We start from the raw sequence: 26232 nt of genomic DNA, 5'->3' as shown, positions 1-26232 counted from the left end.
GCATCCTCACAGAGGAGAGTTTGGGTACTGACCAGCTCAAGAATAGGCTATAATATATTCTTCCATATTATCGGCTTGCCTACTCCCAACATTAACTCTAACATGCATTTAGTCTTAATGACTCAAATGATTTGTAATGGCAATTCATGTATGCACTGCAGTAGCCTAGTTCATGGCATTGTGGCTATAGCCTACCCATCAAATAAAACATGCACTTAGTGCTGAGTCTCTTTGGTAATCTGTAAGTATTCAAAAGGTATGAAAATATCATGTAGTCTAATATAAAAATATACCATTTAAAATGTAGAGCCTGTGCACTCGGCCTAACCTCTGTCGGTTCCGCTGTGGATCCGTTTTGTAGATGGCAACACACTTGGGATGTTGAAGTATAGTCAGGTTAAGTGCTGGAATTTAAACTGTTTTAAAAAGCGGACTACATCAAGGCTAGCTTATACCACATGTCCAGCATGTGCACATGCGTTTTGCCATATGTTGTTTGCCAGATGTCTATCCCGCATTTTCTGAACAATGATGCACATGTGCTTCGCAAGGCTGCAGAATGGAATGCAGCCTGGAGAAGATCATGTTCACCCTGTTCGACCAAAGCTAATAATTAGAACAGGTGAAAGTTATTCTCCAATCGACCTACTAGTATCATAGGCTGGCAGAGCTACCAACAGACTGGCGTGCACAAGGGCGCTTTATAACAATTCTGTCACTTATCTCTAGCAACATCAATAAATTGAACTGGTTGTTCACATATAGAGTACTGATTTCAAATCACTAGCTTGTACTGCATGATGGCATGCTAAATTACACATAGAACCGTTCTGTGCATATTCATTTTGAATGACATTCTGTTGGCTGGTTTCCTGAAAAGCCAACAGGGTGCACTACCCAAGTGTAGTAATGATGAATTGTCCCAGAGTCATTCTTACCAGAGAGACATTTCCAGTCATTCATCCGATTATATTATTGTCTCTAACTACACAATAGTCCTCATCATTTGGCCTATGTATGGTGCCACCCCCGCCATGGAACTTTTATGAACTTCTGTTTGTACCACCGCATGGTAATGCAACGCACGAGTTGAAAATATTGAACGCATGCAATATACAGAACGCACCGCAGCCTAGTGCGGCATCCCAAACATGGCGTTGCGGACTGCTCCATTGACAATGAATTACTTCTGCCGGAATGCTGAGTTTGACACATCTTGTGGACATGAAGCTTTACGCCTTGATAACACCGATAATGTTTTTGCGCAAAATAGTATGCCGCATCATCTGGATATGTATGCAACAAAAGTTCAACATTCCCCTTCTGCTGTAATTTCTGTCAAGCCGTCTTCGCAGAGTTTGACACATATGAACGTATAAACCACACATAACACACTGCCTCTGCAACGCAATGCTGCAAGGAAAACACAGCGTTCCATTGTATATGAATGTACTTCTGGTGTACCAAAATGCATGTACTTCTGGTTTACCAAATAAACACTGTTGGTGTGATTGAGGCGTTCGGCTACCAAAAGGCTTACGCTTCGAACACACCGACAGTGCATTTGCGCAAAATAGTATGCAGCATCATCTGGATATTTATGCAACAAAAGTTCAACATTCACCTTCTGCTACCATTTCTGTCAAGTCATCTACTCATACAGTTTGACGCATACCTTCATAAATCCAAAGTATGCACCACACCAAACGTACCACAACTGCCTTGCAGTGCTGCAATGCTGCAAGGCAAACGCAGCGTTTCATTGGAAATGAATGCAATTCTGGTGTACCAAAATGCAAAGACGCTGTGTGATCGAGGAGTTAGAATGACAAACCTTGATCTCCGTGTGATCGAGGCGTTAGACTACCAAAGACTTAGAATGACAAACGTTGATCTTTGATTAGCATAATATACACTTCATCGGTCATCTCGATTTGATGGCAGGTGTGCATATTGCATTGGTCTATCGTTTCATCCACCACCGACTTGAAAGACAACGAGCAGTTCAGACGGTGCAATCTCCCTCAAATAACAAAGCATTGTCTAAAACACTGCAAAAAGCAAGTCAAAGCTATTTTGAGTCAGTCATGTCTGGATGTCTGTAGGAAGAAAGGGCAATATAGGAATAGCACAAACTCTCATGCTGACTTTGGAATGTCCGCATCCATAGGAATGGAGTGAAAGTCTCGAGTGAAAGTTTCGCATTTTACATTTCCACCTTTTCACGCTCTTTCTGGGGTTCTCACAAAGTGATGCAGGATACCCCACACAAACGTTGGTGCTCTTTGCTCCCTCTCTCTCGCACCCTGCACCAGGCTCTTTGCTCTACCTGCAACTCCTTATCTCTCCTCATTGTTCCTTCCCTGTGAAAGCAGCTGAGGTGGGGTTTTTTTTATTTGGGGCAAAAGGCTGAGATCCGCAAATCTCAAGAAAATCCCCAGGAGAGAATATAACAATTTGCTTCTCAGACGATAACAGCAATTGCAATGTTATCACACACTAGATGCCTGACTTTAGTGTCTCTCTCTAGCTCTCTCTCAATTCGATTTCAATTTAAGGGACTTTATTGGCATGGGAAACATATGTTAACATTGCCAAAGCAAGTGAAATATATAATAAACAAAAGTGAAATAAACAATAAAAAAACAACATTACATTCGCAAAAGTTCCATAATAATAAAGACATTTCAAATGTCATATTATGTCTATTTACAGTGTTGTAATGATGCGCAAATAGTTAAAGTGCAAAAGGGAAAATAAATAAACATAAATACAGGTTGTACAGGCTTCTTAGGGCTGCAATCCCGTTAACGGGATCGATATGACAACAGCCAGTGAAAGTGCAGGGCCCCAAATTCAAACAACAGAAATCTCATAATAAAAATTCCTCAAACATACAAGTATCTTATACCATTTTAAAGGTAATCTTGTTGTTAATCCCACCACAGTGTCCGATTTCAAAAAGGCTTTACAGCGAAAGCACCACAAACGATTATGTTAGGTCACCGCCAAATCACAGAAAAACACAGCCATTTTTCCAGCCAAAGACAGGAGTCACAAAAAGCAGAAATAGAGATAAAATTAATCACTAACCTTTGATGATCTTCATCAGATGACACTCATAGGACTTCATGTTACACAATACATGTATGTTTTGTTCGGTAAAGTTCATATTTATATTAAAAAATGTCAGTATACATTGGCGCGTTATGTTCAGTAGTTCCAAAAACATCCGGTGATTTTGCAGAGAGCCACATCAATTTCCAGAAATAGTCATAATAAACGTTGATCAAAGATACAAGTGTTATACATGGCATTTTAGATCCACTTCTCCTTAATGCAACCACTGTGTCAGATTTCAAAAAAACTTTACGGAAAAGCAAACCATGCAATAATCTGAGGTCGGCGCTCAGAGCCCAATCAAGACAAAAAGATATCCGCCATATTGTGCAGTCAACAGAAGTCAGAAATAACATGATAAATATTCACTTACCTTTGATGATCTTCATCAGAATGCACTCCCAGGAATCCCAGTTCCACAATAAATGTTTGATTTGTTCGATAATGTCCATCATTTATGTCCAAATAGCTACTTTTGTTAGCGCATTTGGTAAACAAATCAAAACTCACGAAGCGCATTCACTAGTTGCAGACGAAATGTCAAAAAGTTCCGTTACAGTCCGTAGAAACATGTCAAACGATGTATGGAATCAATCTTTAGGATGTTTTTAACATAAATCTTCAATAATGTTCCAACCGGAGAATTCCTTTGTCTTCAGAAAAATCTAATGAAACGGGAGCTACCTCTCATGTGAATGCGCGTGACCAGCTCCTGGCACTCTACCAGACCTCTGACTCAATCCCGTCTCATTCAGTCCCCCTTTACAGTAGAAGCCTCAAACAAGTTTCTAAAGACGGTTGACATCTAGTGGAAGCCTTAGGAAGTGCAACATGACCAATATCCCACTGTATCTTCAATAGGGGCTGAGTTGAAAATCGACCAACCTCAGATTTCCCACTTCCTGGTTGGATTTTTTCTCAGGTTTCTGCCTGCTATATGAGTTCTGTTATACTCACATACATCATTCAAACAGTTTTAGAAACTTCAGAGTGTTTTCTATCCAAATATACTAATAATATGCATATATTAGCAACTGGGACTGAGGAGCAGGCAGTTTACTCTGGGCACCTCTGGGCACCTTATTCATCCAAGTTACTCAATACTGCCCCCAGCCATAAGAAGTTTTAACAATGGTGTTTGTTCTTCACTGGTTGCCCTTTTCTTGTTGCAACAGCTCACAAATATTGCTGCTGTAATTACACACTGTGGTATTTCACCCAATAGATATAGGAGTTTATAAAAAATGTATTTGTATTTTCTTTGTGGATCTGTGTAATCCGAGGGAAATATGTGTCTATAATATGGTCATACATTTGGCAGGAGGTGTCACGCCCTGACCTTAGAGATCCTTGTTATTCTCTATGTTTGGTTAGGTCAGGGTGTGATTTGGGTGGGCATTCTATGTTCTCTATTTCTTCGTGTTTGGCCGAGTGTGGTTCCCAATCAGAGGCAGCTGTCTTTCATTGTCTCTGCTTGGGGATCATACTTAGGCAGCCCTTTTTACCTCCTTCAGTGTGGGATCTTGTCTTTGTTTGAGTGCATGTAGTTTGCACGACAAAGCTTTTCGTTCGTTGTATTGTTTATTGTTTTTCTTGGTGGAACATTTAAATAAAATAATGTACGCCTACGACGCTGCACGTTACAGAAGATCCCACCACCAACGGACCAAGCAGCGTGGTCAGGAGGACTGGACCTGGGAGGAAATCCTGGATGGAGCAGGACCCTGGACAAGGGCTGGGGAGTATCGCCGTCCGAAGGAGGAGATAGCGGCAGCGAAAGCAGAACGGCGACATTACGAGGAGTTAGCTCAACGTAGCAAGCACAAGAGGCAGCCCCAAAAAATGTTTTGGGGGGGGACACGGGGAGATTGGTGGAGTCAGGGTTCAGACCTGAGCCAACTCCCCGTGCTTACCGTGGGGAGTGTGTGACTGGTCAGGCACCGTGTTGTGCGGTGATGCGCACGGTGTCCCCAGTGAGCAGCCACAGCCCGGTGCGCTCTGTGCAAGCTCCCCGCAGTTGCCGTGCTAGAGTGGGCATTCAGCCAGGATGGATTGTGCCGGCTCAGCGCTCCTGGCCTCTGGTGCGTCTCTTCGGTCCAGGATATCCTGCGCCAGCTCTACGCACGGTATCACTAGTGCACCAGCAAAGCCCAGTGCGGCCTGTTCCAGCTCAGGGGGGATTCAGTCAGGACGTGTTGTGCCAGCTCTGCGCTCCTGACCTCCAGTGCGCCTCCACGGCCCAGCATATCCTGCGCCGGCTCTACGCACTATGCCTCCAGTGCGCCTTCATAGCCCAGTGCGTCCCATGCCAGCTCTCCACTCTCACCAAGCTGGAGTGGGTATCCAGCCAGGACGTGCTGTGGCAGCTCCCTGCACCAGGCTTCCAGTACATCTCCTCAGTCCGGTGAGACCTGTTCCGGCTCCACGTACGAAGCCTCCAGTGATGATCCATGGCCCGGAGCCTGCAGTGAACATCCAGGGCACGAAGCCTCCAGTGATGATCCATGGCCCGGAGCCTGTAGTGAAGATCAATGGCACGGAGCCTGTAGTGAAGATCAATGGCACGGAGCCTGCAGCGACGGTCTCCAGTTCGGAGCCTGCAGCGACGGTCTCCAGTCCGGAGCCTCCATCGACGGTCCCCAGTCCGGAGCCTCCAGCGGCGGTCCCCAGTCCGGAGCCTTCAACGACGGTCGGCAGTCCAGAGCCTCCAGCGACGATCGGCAGTCCAGAGCCTTCAGCGAGGGTTCCCAGTCCAGAGCCTTCAGCGAGGGATCCCAGTCCAGAGCCTTCAGCGAGGGTTCCCAGTCTAGAGCCTCTGGCGACGATCTACGGTCCGGAGGTCCCAGCGACGATCCCTGCACCAGAGGCGCCACCGAAGTGGGGGGAGCCTCAAGCGGAGCGGGGTCTGCGTCCCGCACCGGAGCCCCCACCGAGAGTAGATGCCCACCCGGACCCTCCCCTATAGGTTCAGGTTTGCGGCCAGAGTCCGGGGGGTTCTGTCACGCCCTGACCTTAGAGATCCTTGTTATTCTCTATGTTTGGTTGGGTCAGGGTGTGATTTGGGTGGGCATTCTATGTTCTCTATTTCTTCGTGTTTGGCCGAGTGTGGTTCCCAATCAGAGGCAGCTGTCTTTCATTGTCTCTGATTGGGGATCATACTTAGGCAGCCCTTTTTCCCTCCTTCAGTGTGGGATCTTGTCTTTGTTTGAGGGCATGTAGTTTGCACGACAAAGCTTTTCGTTCGTTAGATTGTTTATTGTTTTTCTTGGTGGAACATTTAAATAAAAGAATGTACGCCTACCACGCTGCACCTTGGTCTCCTTCCGACGACAAACGTTACAGGAGGTTATGAAGTGCAGCTCAGTTTCCACCTTAGTTTGTGGGCAGTGCACATAGCCTTTCTTCTCTTGAGAGCCAGGTCTCTTTCTCAACAGCAAGGCTATGCTCACTGAGTTTGTACATAATAAGATTTCCTTTATTTTGGGTCAGTCACAGTGGTCAGGTATTCTGTCACTATGTACTCTCTGTTTTAGGGCCAAATAGCTTTCTAGTTTGCTCTGTTTTTTTGTAAATTCTTTCCAATGTGTCAAGTAATTATCTTTTTGTTTTCTCATGATTTGGTTGGTGTTAAGATAATGGGCATAATGCCAACCCATAGATGGTGCTAGTGGGGCATCTTTCAAGGATATACAGTTGATGTCGGAAGTTTACATACACTTAGGTTGGAGTCATTAAAAGTCGTTTTTCAACCACTCCACAAATTTCTTGTTCACAAACTATAGTTTTGGCAAGTCGGTTAGGACATCTGCTTTGTGCATGACAAAAGTAATTTTTCCAACAATTGTTTACAGACAGATTATTTCACTTATAATTCACTGTATCACAATTCCATTGGGTCAGAAGTTTACATACACTGAATTGACTATGCCTTTAAACAGCTTGGAAAATTCCAGAAAATGATGTCATGGCTTTAGAAGCTTCTGATAGGCTAATTGACATCATTTGAGTCAATTGGAGGTGTACCTGTGGATGTATTTCAAGGCCTACCTTCAAACTCAGTGCCTCTTTGCTTGACATCATGGGAAAATCAAAAGAAATCAGCCAAGACCTCATAAAAAAATTGTAGACCTCCACAAGTCTGGTTCATCCTTGGGAGCAATTTCCAAGGATGAACGTGAAAGTATCACGTTCATCTGTACAAACAATAGTACACAAGTATAAACACCATGGGACCACGCAGACGTCATACCGCTCAGGAAGGAGATGCGTTCTGTCTCCTAGAGATGAACGTACTCTGGTGCGAAAAGTGCAAATCAATCCCAGAACAACAGCATGGGACCTTGTGAAGATGCTGGAGGAAACAGGTACAAAATTATCTATATCCACAGTAAAACGAGTCCTATATCAACATAACCTGAAAGGCCGCTTAGCACGGAAGAAGCCACTGCTCCAAAACCGCCATAAAAAAACAGACTATGGTTTGCAACTGCACATGGGGACAAAAATTGTACTTTTTGCAGAAATGTCTGATGAAACAAAAATAGAACTGTTTGGCCATAATGACCACCGTTATGTTTGGAGGAAAAAGGGAGAGGCTTGCAAGCCGAAGAACACCATCCCAACCGTGAAGCACGGGGGTGGCAGCATCATGTTGTGGGGGTGCTTTGCTGCAGGAGGGACTGGTGCACTTCACAAAATAGATGGCATCATGAGGTAGGAAAATTCTGTCGATATATTGAAGCAACATCTCAAGACATCAGTCAGGAAGTTAAAGCTTGGTCGCAAGTCTTCCAAATGGACAATGACCCCAACCATACTTCCAACGTTGTGGCAAAATGGCTTAAGGACAACAAAGTCAAGGTATTGGAGTGGCCATCACAAAGCCCTGACCTCAATCCTATAGATTTTGTGGACAGAACTGAAAAATTGTGTGCGAGCAAGGAGGCCTACAAACCTGACTCAGTTGCACCAGCTCTGTCAGGAGGAATGGGCCAAAATTCACCCAACATATTGTGGGAAGCCTGTGGAAGGCTACCCGAAACGTTTGACCCAAGTTAAACAATTTAAAGGCAATGCTACCAAATACTAATTGATTGTATGTAAACTTCTGACCCACTGGGAATGTGATGAAAGAAATAAAAGCTGAAATAAATTATTCTCTCTACTATTATTCTGACATTTCACATTCTTAAAATCAAGTGGTGATCTTAACTGACCTAAGACAGGGAATTTTTACTAGGATTAAATGTCAGGAATTGTGAAAAACTGAGTTCAAATGTATTTGGCTAAGGTGTATGTAAACTTACGACTTCAAATCAAATAAAATCAAATAAAATGTATTTGTCACATACACATGGTTAGCAGATGTTAATGCGAGTGTAGCGAAATGCTTGTGCTTCTAGTTCCGACAATGCAGTAATAACCAATGAGTAATCTAACCTAACAATTCCACAACTACTACCTTATACACACAAGTGTAAAGGGATAAAGAATATGTACATAAAGATATATGAATGAGTGATGGTACAGAACGGCATAGGCAAGATGCAGTAGATGGTATAGAGTACAGTATATACATATGAGATGAGTAATGTAGGGTATGTAAACATTATATTAAGTGGCATTGTTGCGAGTGTGAGGTTATTTTCCTGACACCACACTCCGAGGGCCCTCACCTCCTCCTCCCTGTAGGCCGTCTCGTCGTTGTTGGTAATCAAGCCTACCACTGTAGTGTCGTCCGCAAACTTGATGATTGAGTTGGAGGCGTGCATGGCCACGCAGTCGTGGGTGAACAGGGAGTACAGGAGAGGGCTCAGAACGCACCCTTGTGGGGCCCCAGTGTTGAGGATCAGCGGGGTGGAGATGTTGTTACCTACCCTCACCACCTGGGGGCGAGTTTGGATGGCACTATGGTGTTAAATGCTGAGCTGTAGTCGATGAACAGCATTCTCACATAGGTATTCCTCTTGTCCAGATGGGTTAGAGCAGTGTGCAGTGTGGTTGCGATTGCGTCGTCTGTGGACCTATTGGGTCGGTAAGCAAATTGGAGTGGGTCTAGGGTGTCAGGTAGGGTGGAGGTGATATGGTCCTTGACTAGTCTCTCAAAGCACTTCATGATGACGGAAGTGAGTGCTATGGGGCGGTAGTCGTTTAGCTCAGTTACCTTAGCTTTCTTGGGAACAGGAACAATGGTGGCCCTCTTGAAGCATGTGGGAACAGCAGACTGGGATAAGGATTGATTGAATATGTCCGTAAACACACCAGCCAGCTGGTCTGCGCATGCTCTGAGGACGCGGCTGGGAATGCCGTCTGGGCCTGCAGCCTTGCGAGGGTTAACACGTTTAAATGTTTTACTCACCTCGGCTGCAGTGAAGGAGAGCCCGCAGGTTTTGGTAGCGGGCCATGTCAGTGGCACTGTATTTGTCCTCAAAGCGAGCAATTATTATTATTTTTTTCTGGGAGCAAGACATCCTGGTCCGCGACGGGGCTGGTTTTCTTCTTGTAATCCGTGATTGACTGTAGACCCTGCCACCTCTTGTGGCATACCTCTTGTGTCTGAGCTGTTGAATTGCGACTCTACTTTGTCTCTATACTGACACTTAGCTTGTTTGATTGCCTTGCGGAGGGAATAGCTACACTGTTTGTATTCGGTCATGTTTCCGGTCACCTTGCCCTGGTTAAAAGCAGTGGTTCGCGCTTTCAGTTTCACGCGAATGCTGCCATCAATCCACGGTTTCTGGTTTGGGAATGTTTTAATCGTTGCTGTGGATATTACGTCGCCGATGCACTTTCTAATGAACTCGCTCACCGAATCAGCGTATTCGTCAATGTTGTTGTTGGACGCAATGCGGAACATATCCCAATCCACGTGATCGAAGCAGTCTTGACGCGTGGAATCAGATTGGTCGGACCAGCGTTGAACAGACCTGAGCGCTGGAGCTTCTTGTTTAAGTTTCTGGTTGTAGGCTGGAAGCAACAAAATGGAGTCGTGGTAAGCTTTTCCGAAAGGAGGGTGGGGGAGGGCCTTATATGCATCGCGGAAGTTAGAATAACAATGATCCAGGGTTTTACCAGCCCTGGTAGCACAATCGATATGCTGATAGAATTTAGGGAGTTTTGTTTTCAGATTAGCCTTGTTAAAATCCCCAGCTACGATGAATGCAGCCTCAGGGTGTGTGGTTTCCAGTTTACATAGAGTCAGATAAAGTTCGTTCAGGGCCGTCGATGTGTCTGCTTGGGGGGGAATATATACGGCTGTGATTATAATCGAAGAGAATTCCCTTGGTAGATAATGCGATCGACATTTGATTGTGAGGAATTCTAAGTCAGGTGAACAGAATGACTTGAGTTCCTGTATGTTGTTATGATCACACCACGTCTCGTTGATCATAAGGCATACCCCCCCGCCCCTCTTCTTACCAGAAAGATGTTTGTTTCTGTCGGCGCGATGCGTGAAGAAACCATGTGGCTGCACCGACTCCGTTAGCGTCTCTCGAGTGAGCGATGTTTCCGTGAAGCAAAGAACGTTACAGTCTCTGATGTCTCTCTGGAATGCTACCCTTCAAATGTATGAACAGGTGCATTATGAGTGTCTGATTAGAATGTTGTGACCTGTAACATGTAACACCTGAGTAAAGGATTATGCTTGTATTTTACCAAACTCTCCGACGTGAGTTATTCACATACACATAATTACATGGTGTCAGAGAAATGAACCCAAAGCCAAGCGCTACAGAAAAGAGGACATGGTATGTGGACAATATAATCGCTGTCGGATAAATGCAAAGAAGTGGAACAAATGAGCAAGGACGATGAGCCTCCATTGTCTTTCAGGCAAATTCCAGAGCATAGCGCCATGGACATGAAAGGCGATTTGTATCAAAACGGATTGTTTTTTAGTGATCAGTGGGAGAGTTATGAAATCGCTAGGGTCTTAGATAAAAATGACCTGCACGTGCGAGTGGCAACACTGCTTAGTTTTATTGGAAGAGAGTGCCATATGCTTTCTATATCTGGGTAGTGTTGCCAACTCCTCAGTAAGGAAAGTAGCTATTGGCTGTCCTAAAAGTGGCTAGAAATCACTAAATGACATCATCACCTAATTTGCATAATTGGCCATGTGCATGTAATTGTGATGGACACTGTAGGAGAGAGGAATAACGTCATGGGAGAGACAAAACGTGAGTAAAAAACACCCTAAATATGTTTAGAACTACAAATGAACTTTCTTCTGTCAATTCTTGGTTTTTTATGTCCCAATTCCAACCCCCCTCCTTTATCCGGGCTTGGGACCGGTAAGTGACCCAAAAGAGACACTCTGGCAAATTTACTTCGTTTTTTTATTTTTTATGTATTTTTATTTTTTATTTTATTTTTCTTAATTTGGTTTGGTTTTTAACCTTATGGTCCACTTAGGAGCCTACAACAACAATTTTTAACCATACATTTTTTTACATTTCTTGTATACAATCTACATTAACAATCTAAATGGACCAAAAAGAGACAATAGAAAAAACTGTCAATGGCAATGTGAGAAAATTATGGTAACTAGTCTGGCCCTAATTCAGGTTAATAGTTTTTTTTTCAGACCCCCCTCCACACACACACATGCTGTGCTGGCTCACAGAAAGAGTGGGTCATCGTCATTTTTGGTCAAGGCTCTCTATGGCATTGTTCAGCAACTGAGGGAGCTGACTTAAATGAGTAAGCAGCTGATGTGCCAAAAAGCTGCAAAACATTATCAGGCAGCTGGTGCTCATAGCAAGCCTCACCAGACAGCTTCAGTCCATATCGAATGTACAGGATGGAGTTAAGGGTCTGCATGGACATCCGATTTCTACGTTTGCTTTTTACCACACTCATCTGGCTGAATACTCTCTCGACTTCAGCATTCGAGTGTGGCAAGGACAACACAGACACAGCAGCCATGGCAAGTTCTTGAAACGGGTTGATATCAGCTGCATCCCTGAACTTCCAAATCTGACTCCAGAAGCGCAGTGTGTTTTTTGTCTCATTCCATTTACTAAGATGGATGGCACGCCATTGCTGGACAATCTTGTCTATCTCTGCAGGGGAGTAAACAAGGAGTGTGGCTATTTTTTCTTTTTCTTTTTCTTCTTATTGTGCTTTAGAGTTCCCTCCACATTGAAAACTGACATGTACTGCAATGCTTCGATGTTGTCCGGCAGTCTCAACCTCAACTCATTAGTGAGATAGATGGAGAAGGCTACACACCGCTTTCGGGCATTGTTTTCATCCTCAGGCGCAAGGTGGAGCTCAGCTGCCTTTGATTCAAAAAGGTAACCAAGGTACGGTTTGGGACTGATGTATCCATCTATTGGCCCTTTGAGTACATCAACATTTGCCAGTGGATTCAGCACCCTGCTGCTCACAGACTTGATCAGGCTAACCAAGCTGTCAAGTAGCTTAAGAGGATCTACTTGCTCTCCCTCAAATGCCTTGATGGAGAACTGTACCTCACCCAGCACTGACTTCAAAAAGTCAGATACAATAGGTTTTGAGGATCACTGTACATGGAGTGTAAAACCTCAGCCATGTAGCAGTGTTCACTGGACTTGGTGACTGCGAAATGCAGCCTAAGCTCCTCCCACTGGTCCAAAATGCATGAAACCGCGGGTTCAATGGAGAGCCAACTGTACCTCACCCAGCACTGACTTCAAAAAGTCAGATACAATAGGTTTTGAGGATCACTGTACATGGAGTATAAAACCTCAGCCATGTAGCAGTGTTCACTGGACTTGGTGACTGCGAAATGCAGCCTAAGCTCCTCCCACTGGTCCAAAATGCATGAAACCGCGGGTTCAATGGAGAGCCAATGGAGATCCAATTTAAAAAGATGAACACTGTCCCTGAACAGGCAAAATCTGTCAATTATGCCATTCAGAACAAATACAGACCATGTCGCTAAAAAATGGAAACATAATTCATCGGACAGTGATGCAAGGCGGAAAAATACTAAAGATGGATGCATGTACTGAGGATCAACACACGCAAGAGCCAAATGCCCAGCATATGGGGTTATATGCAAATGATGTGGGAAAAAATAAAACATTTGCTAAAGCGTGCAGACAAAGTAAGCTTGTCAATCTGCTAGAACAGGATACATGCAGTGATCAAGCGACATGCTATACATGACAGATGTCAATTTTGTTCAAAGTGTCAAAGATAAATGGTTTACAAACGTAAAGCTTGCCCCACTGACATGTGATAACTGTGATTATGATCAAAGCAGCACTATCAAATGCCAGCTACACAGTTGCTCAACTGTTAATATACTCAGCTACAGAGACTTTAAGCAAGTAATGCAGGATGGAGATGCAAAGCCACAACCAACCAAGCAAGGCAAGGCCAATGCTGTACGATGGCTTGGTTATTACACCAGTAGGGGAGTGTGAAATACAAGCCAATAATGATGGGGAAACATGTGCTAAAGTTCCAAGTGGTGAAAACCTTGCAAAAGCCTCTCCTTTTCAGCAGAAATGTTGCTACAGCTCAACCACCAACATGTTGTTCATCATGTCAGTACTAAAGAAAAACAAAAAGTCCCATCAGACTTTTACACATCAGAGGCAATACTGAAAGAGTTTGAGGATGTTTTTGAAGGGATGGGGGCTCTGGCAGGTGAGCTTCACCTGGTGGTGGATGAGTCTGTTAGACCAGTTCAACAGCTTCTCCGCAGAATCCCCATTCCACTAAAGGAAAAGATACTAAAGGCTGTTGATTCAATGGAGGAACAGGGTGTCATTACGAAGGTCACCAAACCTACTAAGTGGATAAGCAACATGGTTGTAGTGGAAAAGCCTGGCAAAATAAGAGTCTGCCTTGATCCAAGTTCCCTGAACAAAGCCCTATGTAGGGCACATTACCAAATGCCTACCATTGAAGCGGTACTGCCAAGCCTGGCAAAAGTGAAAATCTTTTCCGTTACGGATGCAAAAAATGGGTACTGGCAGGTACGTTAGGATGAAGAGAGTAGTTACCTCACCACATTTTGGACCTCCAATGGTAGATACCGGTGGACAAGGTTAACTTTTGGAGTGAAACCAGCTGCAGAGGAATATCAGCTCAGGCAACATGATGCGCTTCAGGGACTGCCAGGAATAAGCGTCATAGCTGATGACATCCTGGTATACGGCTGTGGTGCTACAATGGAAGAAACAGTGCAGGACCATGACCACAACCTGACTCAGCTCTTACAAAGAGAAAGGGAGATTAATCTAAATCTGAATAAAGACTAAGTTAAACTCAGGCTCACAAGTATTACATACATGGGACATCTTTCGACAGCTGAAGGCCTGAAGCCAGAACGTGGAGGCAGAACAGTAAATTCCGACACCTACAGACACAAAAGCAGTACAGCGACTGCTTGGTTTTGTAAATTACTTAGCCAAATTCTTACCTCATCTGTCTGACGTATGTGAGCCATTGCGTCAGCTGACCAATAAAGATGTGCTGTGGGAATGGCTTCCTCAGGGGGAGGCTGGAATTGGAGCAAATCAATAAATTGGTAAGCAACCAACCAATACTGAGGTACTATGACCTCTGAGGAAGTGACCCTACAATGTGATGCAAGTGACAAAGGCCTAGGGGCAGCGCTCGTGCAGAAAGGGCAGCCCATTGCATTTGCTTCAAGGACATTTACAGCCACGGAGAAAGGATATGCCCAAATTGAAAAGGAGTGCCTAGCCATAGTGTTTGCCTGTGACCGTTTTGATCAATAACTTCATGGTAGGGACATTATCACGGTGCACACTGACCACAAGCTGCTTGAGGTTATCTTTAAAAACCTCTTCTGTCTGCCCCGAAGCAACTTCAACTACAGGTAGTATACAGACTATGTTTGAAGTTGTGAACCATGCTACTTATCAAAACATCTCCCCACAGACATGGGATGCTATCAAAGCTCATTCAGCAGAGGACAAGACTTCTCTAATGCTTCAGTCTTTTATCCTAAGAGGCTGGCCGGACACAAGAAAGAGTATGCCCATCCTGGTGAGTGACTACTGGACATACAGAGATGAACTCACAATGCAGGAACCGGTTGTCTACAAAAGTGACAGGGTGGTAGTGCCAGAAACTCTACGCCCAAAGATTCTCTCTCGTACCCATGCAGGGCACTCAGGGGTCGAAACCAGTCTCAGCAAAGCCAGAGACTCAGTATTCTGGCCCAACATGACCCAAGAAATTAAACATTTTGTGGCTGTGTGCAGCATATGTAATGCTAATCTACCTAAGCAGCAAAAGGAAACGCTGCACCCACATGACGTACAGTACCAGCACGTCCTTGGTCTAAAGTGGGAATGGATCTGTTCACAATAAAGAACGTTCCTTTTTGATTTATAGTGGACTACTATTCAGATTTTTGGGAGGTGGAGAAATGGATTGACACAACAGTCGCTTGCATCAGTGACTGTTGTAAGCAGCATTTTAGCAGATATGGTAGTGGTGTAGTAATGGATAATGGGCCCCAGTTCATGAGTCAAGACTTTGCTATGTTTGTAAAAGCCTTGGAGTTCCATCATGTGACCTCCTCACCCTACCACAGTCAGAGTAATGGTAAGGCGGAGTCAGCAAAGAAAATAGCAAAGACTCTTATCACAAATACTATGCACGAAGGCAAAGATGTGTGGCAAGCCATTTTGGCGTGGAGAAATACTCCCACAGAGGGCTTCGGCAGCAGTCCTGTACAGCGCTTAATGTCTAGATGCACCCGCTCTCTGTTGCCAACAGCTCCCAAGCTCCTCGCACCAAAGGTCATTGGGGATGTTCAGGCTCACAAACGTGCACGTCAGGACAAGTCAAAACATTACTATGACCAGCATGCAAAAAAATCTGCCTGTAATAAAACAAGGCCAAGCTGTCAGAGTGCTCCTGTCACCTCACGCCAGGGATGCCACATGGTGTCTTGGCACATGCATAGGGAACATCAGCGCAAGGTCATATGAAGTGGAAGTAAAGGGCCGAAAGTATGGAAGGAACCGGAAGGACATACCCCCAGTTTAGGAGAGCATAGGGCACAGGAGGAACTCATGGGAAGACTGGGAATATCCTCTGGATGGTGCGGGCAGGACACAATGAGGAGACGGCAAGATCCCACCAGGGCAGTTATCTCTGCTGGCTGTGCCGCCACAATTTGGGGCTCCCGAGCTGCACAGCAGTCTAAGGCACTGCATCTAGAGGTGTCACTACACTCTGGTTCGATTCCAGGCTGTCTCATAACCGGCCATGATTGGGAGTCCCATAGGGCGGCGCCCAATTGGCCCAGCGTCGTCCAGGTTTGGTCAGGATAGGCCGTCATTGTAAATAAGAATTTGTTCTTAACTGACTTGCCTAGTTAAATAAAGTTTAAATAAAAATAAAATAAATAAAAATTTCAGGAGGCTGTGGAAGAGGAAGGAGAGGCCCTAAGGATCCTAGAGGTACCCAACATCCCAGAGGTGCCCAACGTCCCAGAGGTGCCCAACGTCCCAGAGATGCCCAACGTCCCAGAGATGCCCAACGTCCCAGAGATGCCCAACGTCCCAGAGATGCCCAACGTCCCAGAGATGCCCAACGTCCCAGAGGTGCCCAACGTCCCAGAGATGCCCAACGTCCCAGAGGTGCCCAACGTCCCAGAGATGCCCAACGTCCCAGAGATACTCAACGTCCCAGAGGTGCCCAACGTCCCAGAGGTGCCCAACGTCCCAGAGGTGCCCAACGTCCCAGAGGTGCCCAACGTCCCAGAGGTGCCCAACGTCCCAGAGGTGCCCAACATCCCAGAGATGCCCAACGTCCCAGAGATGCCCAACGTCCCAGAGGTGCCCAACGTCCCAGAGGTGCCCAACATCCCAGAGGTGCCCAACGTCCCAGAGGTGCCCAACGTCCCAGAGGTGCCCAACGTCCCAGAGGTGCCCAACATCCCAGAGATGCCCAACGTCCCAGAGGTGCCCAACGTCCCAGAGGTGCCCAACGTCCCAGAGGTGCCCAACATCCCAGAGATGCCCAACGTCCCAGAGGTGCCCAACGTCCCAGAGATGCCCAACGTCCCAGAGGTGCCCAACGTCCCAGAGGTGCCCAACGTCCCAGAGGTGCCCAACGTCCCAGAGATGCCCAACGTCCCAGAGGTGCCCAACGTCCCAGAGATGCCCAACGTCCCAGAGGTGCCCAACGTCCCAGAGATGCTCAACGTCCCAGAGATGCCCAACGTCCCAGAGGTGCCCAACGTCCCAGAGGTGCCCAACGTCTGAGAGATGCCCAATATGCTACCAGTGTGACACACTAGGACAAGGGATAACAGAAGACTGCCCCTGTGTTATGGGAACTATGTCCCTTAAGAGGTGGACAATGACATTTTTTATTTGATAAAAATTCAAAACAATTTTACAAAATGATAATGTACATAGGTATTTTCACTCTGGTATTAAAATGGTATGAAGTGATCGAGCTAATTATATATGAAAAGGAAGATGTTAAGATAATGGGCATAATGCCAACCCAGAGATGGCACTAGTGGGGCACCTTTCTAGGATGTATGAACAGGTGCATTATGAGTGTCTGATTAGAATGTGGTAACCTGTAACATGTAACACCTGAGTAAAGGATTATGCTTGTATTTTACCAAACTCTCCAACGTGAGTTATTCACATACACATAATAACAGTTGGGTCTAATAGTGTTGCTGTCCTGGGGCTCTTTGGGGTCTGTTTGTGTTTGTGAACAGAGCCCCAGGATGAGCTTGCTTAGGGGCTCTTCTCCAGTTTAATTTCTCTGTAGGTGATGGCTTTGTAATGGAAGGTTTGGGAATCGCTTCCTTTTAGGTGGTTGAAGAATTTAACGTCTCTTTTTTGCATAATTAGCGGGTATCGCCTAATTCTGCTCTGCATGCATTATCTCTCTCTCTCTCTCTCTCTCTCTCTCTCTCTCTCTCTCTCTCTCTCTCTCTCCCTCTCTCTCTCTCTCTCTCTCTCTGCCCTCTGGTGGTGAGCGGTTTGTGCCTATGTTCATAGGTCAACGCTCTCTTTCAGCACGCGGGTCCCTCCAGGAGTGACAACTGCCCCCTTGGATGCGGGACTGGTGCGAGGGAGGCACCGATAAATATGTGCCGGTAACAGGGGCTGCCGCTTTTCGCGCTGAGTGCGTTTTCGGGACTAGAGAGGTACTAGCCATTGTACCAGGATCCGTGGTCGGGAATGCTCGTGAAGATGCTGTGGAATTGGAAGATCCTCGTTTCGCACGTGTGCTGCGCCAGCTTCCTTCTGTTCTGGATTATACTGGGAACGGCAGTGGTGGACGTGATAGGGTCCCAGCAAGGGATTCCTCTCTCAGTGTGAGTGGAGGGTGTCATATCTTAACATTTTAGTTACTCAATAGTTACACCACATGTTGTTGAGTTTTTCAGTTAGATTTCCTGAAGTGTGTAAGCAGTAGATTTGTTATAGTAAAAATGATAAACAAGCCGAAAACATCAGCATGTAATAACAATGTAACAACAACTGCATAATACTAATATTAGTTCGTTTTTGTTATTTATTTATTAGTGTTGGTGTCTAATAAATAATTACCAAAAATAGACTTCTTTACCCTAACCCCAAGTCTATTGCTGCTATAGATAGATCATATCTGGCATAATAACAACAAATTAATCATATATCATCATATATGACATGTACACACTATTTAAATGTACAGATGTCTTTATTTTAAACTGATTGTTGTCCTTCTTTTAATCAAAATACAGATATGTCCCAAATAACTACTATACAAAACATTACAATAAAACCATGTTCATTTGTCGATGTTAACCCAGAGTGCTGTACTTTGGTCTGCGTAGAGACACCACAGTCTACAATGTACAGTTTAAGGAAGACTTTAGGCAAAAGTTTGCATCAACTTTAGCTTCATAAACGATAAATTTATAACACATCATAAACACCAAATAAACATGAATAAACCGCTACATTGAATGATATCACTTATCTACAATATAGGTCTAGTGTATTTGACATATTGTTGATGGACACAAATTCAACACACCTCAAAACAATGTATTTCTTATATGAGGGTCTTGTGTTTTTTTAAGAACAGGAGTATCTTCAAGAAAATAGTTTATACTCACACCAGCCATATAACACACAAACAACTTCTAGATATCCATGGATCTATGATTACATTTTTTGAGATTTGTTTTGAAATTTCTGGTGCAGTTTTTGTTTTCTTGTTATCTCAGCTGTACATTATTGAAATGTGTGTGTAATGTCACAGAATATCCTGTGTTCACCTGAACTGGTATAATAACAATTTGGAAATGTTCTGTTGGTTTCCAGGGTGAAGTTATGGGCCTCAGCGTTTGGTGGAGAAATTAAATCAATTTCTGCAAAATACTCTGGATCCCAGCTGCTGCAGAAGGTATCTCTTTCATTCCTCAATCTTAATCTCATTCCTATACACGCACACACAGACACACACACACTGTACGCTGTAATGCTGCATTTTCATCTAATGGCTGCTGACACATTTCTGTGTCCCAGCTGAATACTGATGTGTTGTGTATGAAAGGACTCAGGTGTGTGGATCAGAGGCCCATCTCTCCGTGTGTGTGTGTGGGGGGGTACTGGACACAGCCCATTAACCACAGCACTGTTTCTTCTCTCATCTCATCTCCAGTTCACTCTCTGGAGTAAAGAGTTTCAACCCCAGGATATAAATGTGACAAGGAGACAAATTGAATAAGAGTGTGTTGAGTGTGTTGAGTGTGATGGGCTGTGATGGGTTGGGATGGGTTGGGATGGGCTGTGATGGGTTGGGATGGGATGGGCTGGGATGGGCTGTGATGGGTGTTGATGGGCTGTGATGGGTTGGGCTGTGATGGGTTGGGATGGGCTGGGTTGGGATGGGCTGTGATGGGCTGTGATGGGATGGGCTGTGCTGGGATGGGCTGTGATGGGATGGGCTGTGATGGGTTGGGATGGGCTGTGATGGTCTGTGATGGGATGGGTTGGGCTGGGCTGGGTTGGGTTGGGTTGGTTGGGTTGGGTTGGGTTGGGTTGGGTTGGTTTGGTTGGGTTGGGATGGGCTGGGATGTGATGGGTTGGGATGGGCTGGGATGTGATGGGTTGGGATGGGATGGGTTGGGATGGGCTGGGATGGGTTGGGGTGGGCTGGGATGTGATGGGTTGGGTTGGGATGGGTTGGGGTGGGCTGTGCTGTGCTGGGTTGGGATGGGCTGTGATGGGATGGGTTGGGCTGGGCTGGGATGGGTTGGTTGGGTTGGGATGGGCTGGGATGGGATGGGCTGGGATGGGCTGTGATGGGTTGGGATATGATGGGTTGGGATGGGCTGGGATGGGCTGTGATGGGTTGGGATGAGCTGGGATGGGCTGTGATGGGTTGGGATGGGTTGGGATAGGATGGGCTGGGATGGGCTGGGATGGGCTGGGATGGGCTGGGATGGGCTGTGATGGGCTGTGATGGGTTGGGATGGGCTGGGATGGGCTGGATGCAATGGGTGGGGTGCAGAGAGAGAGTGGGGAGAAGAGAGAGAGAAAGAGAGATGGGTTTGCAGAAAAATCCCCCAAGTGAAAGTAAATGACCCCTTGGCAGCAGACATGTGCTCCCCAGTGTGTACAGAGCTTATGGTTTGAACACTACAGCACCTGTCATCCAAGTGGAGGCAATGTACTGTACTGTATGTTGGATAGGGTTGCAAAATTTGGAATCTTTCCAAAAATTCCCAGGTTTTCCAGAAATCCTGGATGGAAGATTCACAGAATCAGATGGGAATAAGCAGAAAATCGGGAATCCTCCAACCAGGATTTCTGGAATCTTGCAAACCTAATGTTGTACCCAGAGCACTGGCTGGAGTACTGTAAAAGTACAGAGTTTGTGTTATCTTGGCAATATGGGCATTTTTGAAGTTTTAGCACTATTTGTACTGTAGTGAACTCACAGCATTAGAACTGAGCACTAATGTGCATACTTTATGGGAAAGTCTGAGTTAAGCAGACGGATTGAATTAAAACTTGGCCATATGGCCCTATGTGCTTACACCTGAATGTAGACAGTCATTTTATTCCAACAGATTTTATATTCATTTTCCTTCAATTGAGCTCTAATTAAATGCTGCATTTAAAATATATATATATTCCAGACTTGCAGCAGTTTGAAATTAGTTTGATTGAAAACCAGAGATTGTCGATGACCACAGATAGAGGAAAACATGGGTCATATTCATTAGTGCACACCATAATAAACTGTAGCAAAACATTTTGCAACAAAAAACATTTTGCTTTGAAAATTAGAGTTTCTTATTTGGACAAGTTCAGCTAGTCCCTCCCTGTTTCAGTCCGTTTGGTTTCTAGTGAATACGACCCTGATATGTTACATTCATACAGTACATACTGTACTGTATGTAAGTGATCTGTTGTGTAATGTGATTGAGTGTGAAGTCAGTGGTGATGAGGAGATACATATCCCCATTTAGCTCTGTTCATCATTCTCTCATTTGATGATAATGTGGAGCTTAGCTCAGCACCAGGCTGCTGCTGCAATAGTCTAACATCCAACACTGTAGCAGTATACGGGTAGTGTGTGTGCTTGCGTTTATGTGTTGGATGTGAGTGTCTGCCTACCTTTTGACTGTCTAACGTCCCCAGCTGATCTTGTGTGAGAACAGAATACTCAGAGGTAAAATGTCCCCAGCAGTTGTTTTTCTTTCTGTGTATGTAAGCACTTTCCTCATGTTCCCGTTCACAGATGCATGACTGGTGTAGGACACCTTTCATCCAATCAGCAGACCTCTCCCACTCTGAGGGGCCAGTGAGGCGAGTAGAGAGAGAGAGGCACGGCTGGATAGTTTTAGGGCTGATCATTAAGGATGATCATTAGGTGCTTTATTATGGGGTATTAGTAGATTTCCACACAGAGCTGAGCTGCTGTATGGGCAACAGAACAGGATTACGGATACAAACAGAAGGCTGTGTGTGTGTGTGTCTGTGTGACACCTCCTCAGGCTTGGGTTCGGTCAGGCCTCATCTACACATCAGTCATTACCTTAATCAATAAACATAATCAGTTCTGTTGATGGATGGGGTTTAACCTCTCCCTGATGACTGGGGGGGGGGGGGGGGGGGGGGGGAGGACAGGCGTGAAATGAACTGTTCCGAGCCACTGCCGGCCCACACTCTTCCTTTCCCTGGGTCTAATTTCACCCCATGTACTTGGATTTGTTTATGTATGTGTGTGTTCTGCTCATCCATTCTCATTTCGACGCTGAACCCACCAATGGTGTGCATGGCCAAAGAGCTCTATTTTCATGTCAACTGACCAAGGCACCGGTTCCAATCCAAGTGCAAATGCCATTTAGCAAACTCCAGACATTTATATCTGTTGGATGACATGAAAATAGAGGTCATGCACACCAGTTGTGGGTTTGGTATCGAAATGAGAATGGATGAGCAGAAAAGAACCCCATACCTACTGTAAAATATTGTGGTGGATCTTTGATGTTATGGGGCAATTTTGCTTCCACTGGTCCTGGGGACCTTGTTAAGGTCAACAGCATCATTTGGCCACCAAAACGCGGGTTGCCTCTGTCAGGAGGTTGAAACTTGGCTGCAAGTGGATCTTCCACCAAGACAATAACCCCAAGCATGGTCCAGGATAATCAATATGTCTTTCGTCTCAGACTTATTGAAGTAGAAGTCCTCGTCCAAATCAAGGTTAGTGATAGCTGTTCTGATTTCCAGAAGCTCTTTTCGTCATAGGAAACGATGGCGGAAAAATTATGTACGAAACAAGTTAAGATCAGCACAAATAAATACACAAAATAGCACCATCCCTCCAGCACCATTCTCTCACACAGGAGTGCGCCAACTGCCAGTGACCATAGCAACAAAATAAACAAACATTATTGACATGCAAAAGAATGATCACTTTCACACCATATGCATGCATAAAAATGTATTTACATGCAACAGAAATTATTGATCAAAAAATCAATTAGAAAACAATTATTTTTAATTGTTAGACGTGACTCTGTACTAATAATGTTAGCCAGCTAGCTAGCTGGAGTGGGCAAATTGGACATTCTTGCTGAAGTACCACCACGCAGGCCACGTTTTCAACTGTGATTGGTCAACAACTACTGCTCTGCTTGAAAAATAGAGCAGAATTTAATTTTCTACGGCTCGGTTTAACGGCTTCCACAGGCACAAACACCGCCGAAGGGAGCAAGTAGTAGAGGTTAATGGTTCACTGTCTCAGGAAAAAACAATGAGTTGTGGCGTTCCGCAGGGGAGCGTGCTTGGGCCTCTGCTGTTTTTATTGTATATTAACGATATGAAAGATGCTTGTTCTTGCCGTCTTTTTCTTTATGCGGATGACTCTACACTTCTGGTGTCTCACAAAGTAAAACTATGTTGGAGAGCATACTTAGCACAGAGCTTACTAACATTAGCAAATGGCTTGGAGATAATAAGCTATCTCTGCACTTAGGGAAAACTGAAGCAATTATTTTTGGATCCAGACCTAAATTGTGTAGGTCGTCTGAAATCAGAGTGGAGTTAGGGGGTGAGGTGCTGACTACTAAAACCTCTGTTAGTGTCACGCCCTGACCTTAGAGATCCTTTTTATGTCTCTATTTTGGTTTGGTCAGGGCGTGAGTTGGGGTGGGCATTCTGTGTTCTATGTTTTGTATTTCTTTGTTGGTTGGCCGGGTGTGGTTCTCAATCAGAGGCAGCTGTCTATCGTTGTCTCTGATTGAGAACCATACTTAGGTAGCTCTTGCCTACATGGGTTTTGTGGGTAGTTGTTTTTTGTCTTTGTGTCTGCACCAGACAGAACTGTTTCGGGTTGGTCTATTTTTGTTATTTTGTCTTAGTGTTCTGAGTTAAAATAAATATTATGAACACGTACGACGCTGCACCTTGGTCCGATCCTTCTCATTCCGACGACAACCGTTACAGTTAGCTACTTGGGATGTATCCTTGATGGAAGCTTGGGAGGTGTGAGCATGGCCAATAAGGTGCTAGGGAAGGTTAATGCCAGGACTAAGTTTTTGGCTAGAAAGTCCAAGCTGCTTGATAAGGACTCCAGGAAAGTGCTAGCTACTGCCCTCATTCAATGCCATTTTGACTATGCTAGTACTTCCTGGTTTGGGGGCTTATCTAAACTTATGAAGGGGAAGCTCCAGATAGCCCAGAATAAGCTGATCAGGGTAATATTGAAGGTGAGTACACGTACTCACATAGGCAGGAGCTGCTTTCAGGAACTAAACTGGCTGCCTGTTGAGGCTAGGGTGTCCCAGATTAGACTAGGTTTGGTTTACAGGAGTATTTAGGGTCCTGCGCCCAGGTGTTGCTGATGTGTGCTTATACAGGTTCAGGAGTAATGCTGGGAAAGGTACTTTCTTGTATACTGGAGCCTCAGAATGGAATGAGTTGCCTCTGCCTATAAAAAACAACGTCCTCTCTGGACAGCTTTAAAAAATAAAGTAAAAATATGTTTGATGTCTTCTGTGCCCATATGACTAACCTCTATGATGTAACTGGAATGATGAGATAGATGTTCTTCTTCTATGTTTTTGTTATATTATTTCACTGCTATACTGTGTTTGATCTTGTCTAGCCATCTTGTCTCAAGAGGACCACAATGGAAATAAGTCCTAGACTTTATTGTGTGTTATCCTCGATGATTTTATTCATGTGCATGTATGGCTTTTAAGTTTTATGTGTGCTTGTTTTTTTAAATGGTCGAATTAATAAACTAAACTAAACTAAAGACCCCTCCATCTGGGTAGAATTTCACCCCCGCCTAGGCTTCATCGAAACTTAATGGGCACCCCGGTCGCCGCATGCTGTCTGTTGGTGTAACGAATGTCCTGGGAAGAAGGAGTGGACCAAAACGCAGCGTGGTACGTGTTCATGATGAATTTAATTAAATAAACTGAACACTGAATAACAAAAAACAACAAAGAGAGTGAACGAAACGAAACAGTCCTGAAAGGTGCAACAAAACAAAACAGGAAACAACTACCCACAAACCACAGGTGGGAAAAGGCTACCTAAGTATGGTTCTCAATCAGAGACAACAATAGACAGCTGCCTCTGATTGGGACCCATACCAGGCCAAACACATAGAAATAGAAAACATAGAAAAAAACACATAGAATGCCCACCCCAACTCACGCCCTGACCAAACCAAAATAGAGACATAAAAAGGATCTCTAAGGTCAGGGCGTGACAGCACCCCTCCCCCCCCAAAGGTGCGGACTCTGGCCGCAAAACCTAAACCCATAGGGGTGGGCATCTATCCGCGGTGGCGGCTCTGGTGCGGGACCCTTGCCGCCGACCCCGGACTGGGGACCCTCGCAGCGGGCCCCGGACAGGAGGGCGACTCTGTTAGCTCCGGACAGGAGGGCGACTCTGTTAGCTCCGGACAGGAGGGAGACTCTGGCAGCTCTGGACAGGAGGGAGACTGGCAGCTCCGGACAGGAGGGAGACTCTGGCAGCTCCGGACAGGAGGGAGACTCTGGCAGCTCCGGACAGGAGGGAGACTCTGGCAGCTCCGGACAGGAGGGAGACTCTGGCAGCTCCGGACAGGAGGGAGACTCTGGCAGCTCCGGACAGGAGGGAGACTCTGGCAGCTCCGGACAGGAGGGAGACTCTGGCAGCTCCGGACTGGGGATCGTCGCTGGAGGCTCCCGACGGGGGATCGTCGCTGGAGGCTCCGGACTGGGGATCGTCGCTGGAGGCTCCGGACTGAGGATCGTCGCTGGAGGCTCCGGTCTGAGGATCGTCGCTGGATGCTCCGGACTGAATGGCGTCACTGTAGTGGAGAGACACACAGGAGGCTTCGTGCCATGGATCATCACTGGAGGCTTCTTGCCATGGATCATCACTGGAGGCTTCGTGCCATGGATCACCACTGGAGGCTTCTTGCCATGGATCACCACTTGAGTGGAGAGACACACAGGAGGCCTGGCTCTGGGAGAAGGCACAAGACTCACCAGGCTGGGGAGACATATAGGAGGGTTAATTCTCGGCGCAGGCACAGGACTCACCAGGCTGGAGAGACATGCAAGAGGCCTTGTCCTTGGCCGAGGCACCGGATACACTG

General features: G+C 45.5%; 2 protein-coding genes across 4 annotated transcripts in view; both read left to right on the top strand.

Annotated features, from left to right (window-relative positions):
- Window positions 1–15593: 15593 nt before the first annotated feature.
- On the top strand, window positions 15594–17366 carry LOC139535296 (uncharacterized). The gene is made up of 2 exons (XM_071334605.1): window positions 15594–15824; window positions 16518–17366. Exons 1-2 carry the CDS (start codon window positions 15594–15596, stop codon window positions 17364–17366), a joined length of 1080 nt encoding a protein of 359 aa, XP_071190706.1.
- Window positions 17367–18115: 749 nt separating this feature from the next.
- LOC139536142 (voltage-dependent calcium channel subunit alpha-2/delta-3-like) overlaps window positions 18116–26232 on the top strand; it is a 127476-nt gene continuing 119359 nt past the window's right edge. For 2 of the 3 annotated variants that reach the window (XM_071336371.1, XM_071336369.1), the window contains exons 1-2: window positions 18116–18445; window positions 19443–19524. In XM_071336371.1, coding sequence (XP_071192472.1) covers window positions 18309–18445; window positions 19443–19524 — 219 coding nt within the window. In that variant the 5' untranslated portion in view covers window positions 18116–18308. Of the gene's footprint in view, window positions 18446–19442; window positions 19525–24913; window positions 25028–26232 lie in introns of those variants that run through there. The other variant, XM_071336370.1, reaches the window with a different exon arrangement.

Source organism: Salvelinus alpinus, chromosome 12 (genome assembly GCF_045679555.1).
Source record: "Salvelinus alpinus chromosome 12, SLU_Salpinus.1, whole genome shotgun sequence".
In the NCBI taxonomy this organism is placed as follows: domain Eukaryota; kingdom Metazoa; phylum Chordata; class Actinopteri; order Salmoniformes; family Salmonidae; genus Salvelinus; species Salvelinus alpinus.
This window is presented reverse-complemented; position numbering and strand designations above follow the sequence as displayed.

Bases quoted from the DNA above. Each gene is read 5' to 3' on its own strand.
- LOC139535296 (XM_071334605.1), top strand. From the start codon at position 15,594: ATGGATAATGGGCCCCAGTTCATGAGTCAAGACTTTGCTATGTTTGTA. The intron at 15,825-16,517 runs GTACAGCGCTTA...TAAAAATTTCAG, and splicing joins AGGGCTTCGGCAGCAGTCCT to GAGGCTGTGGAAGAGGAAGG.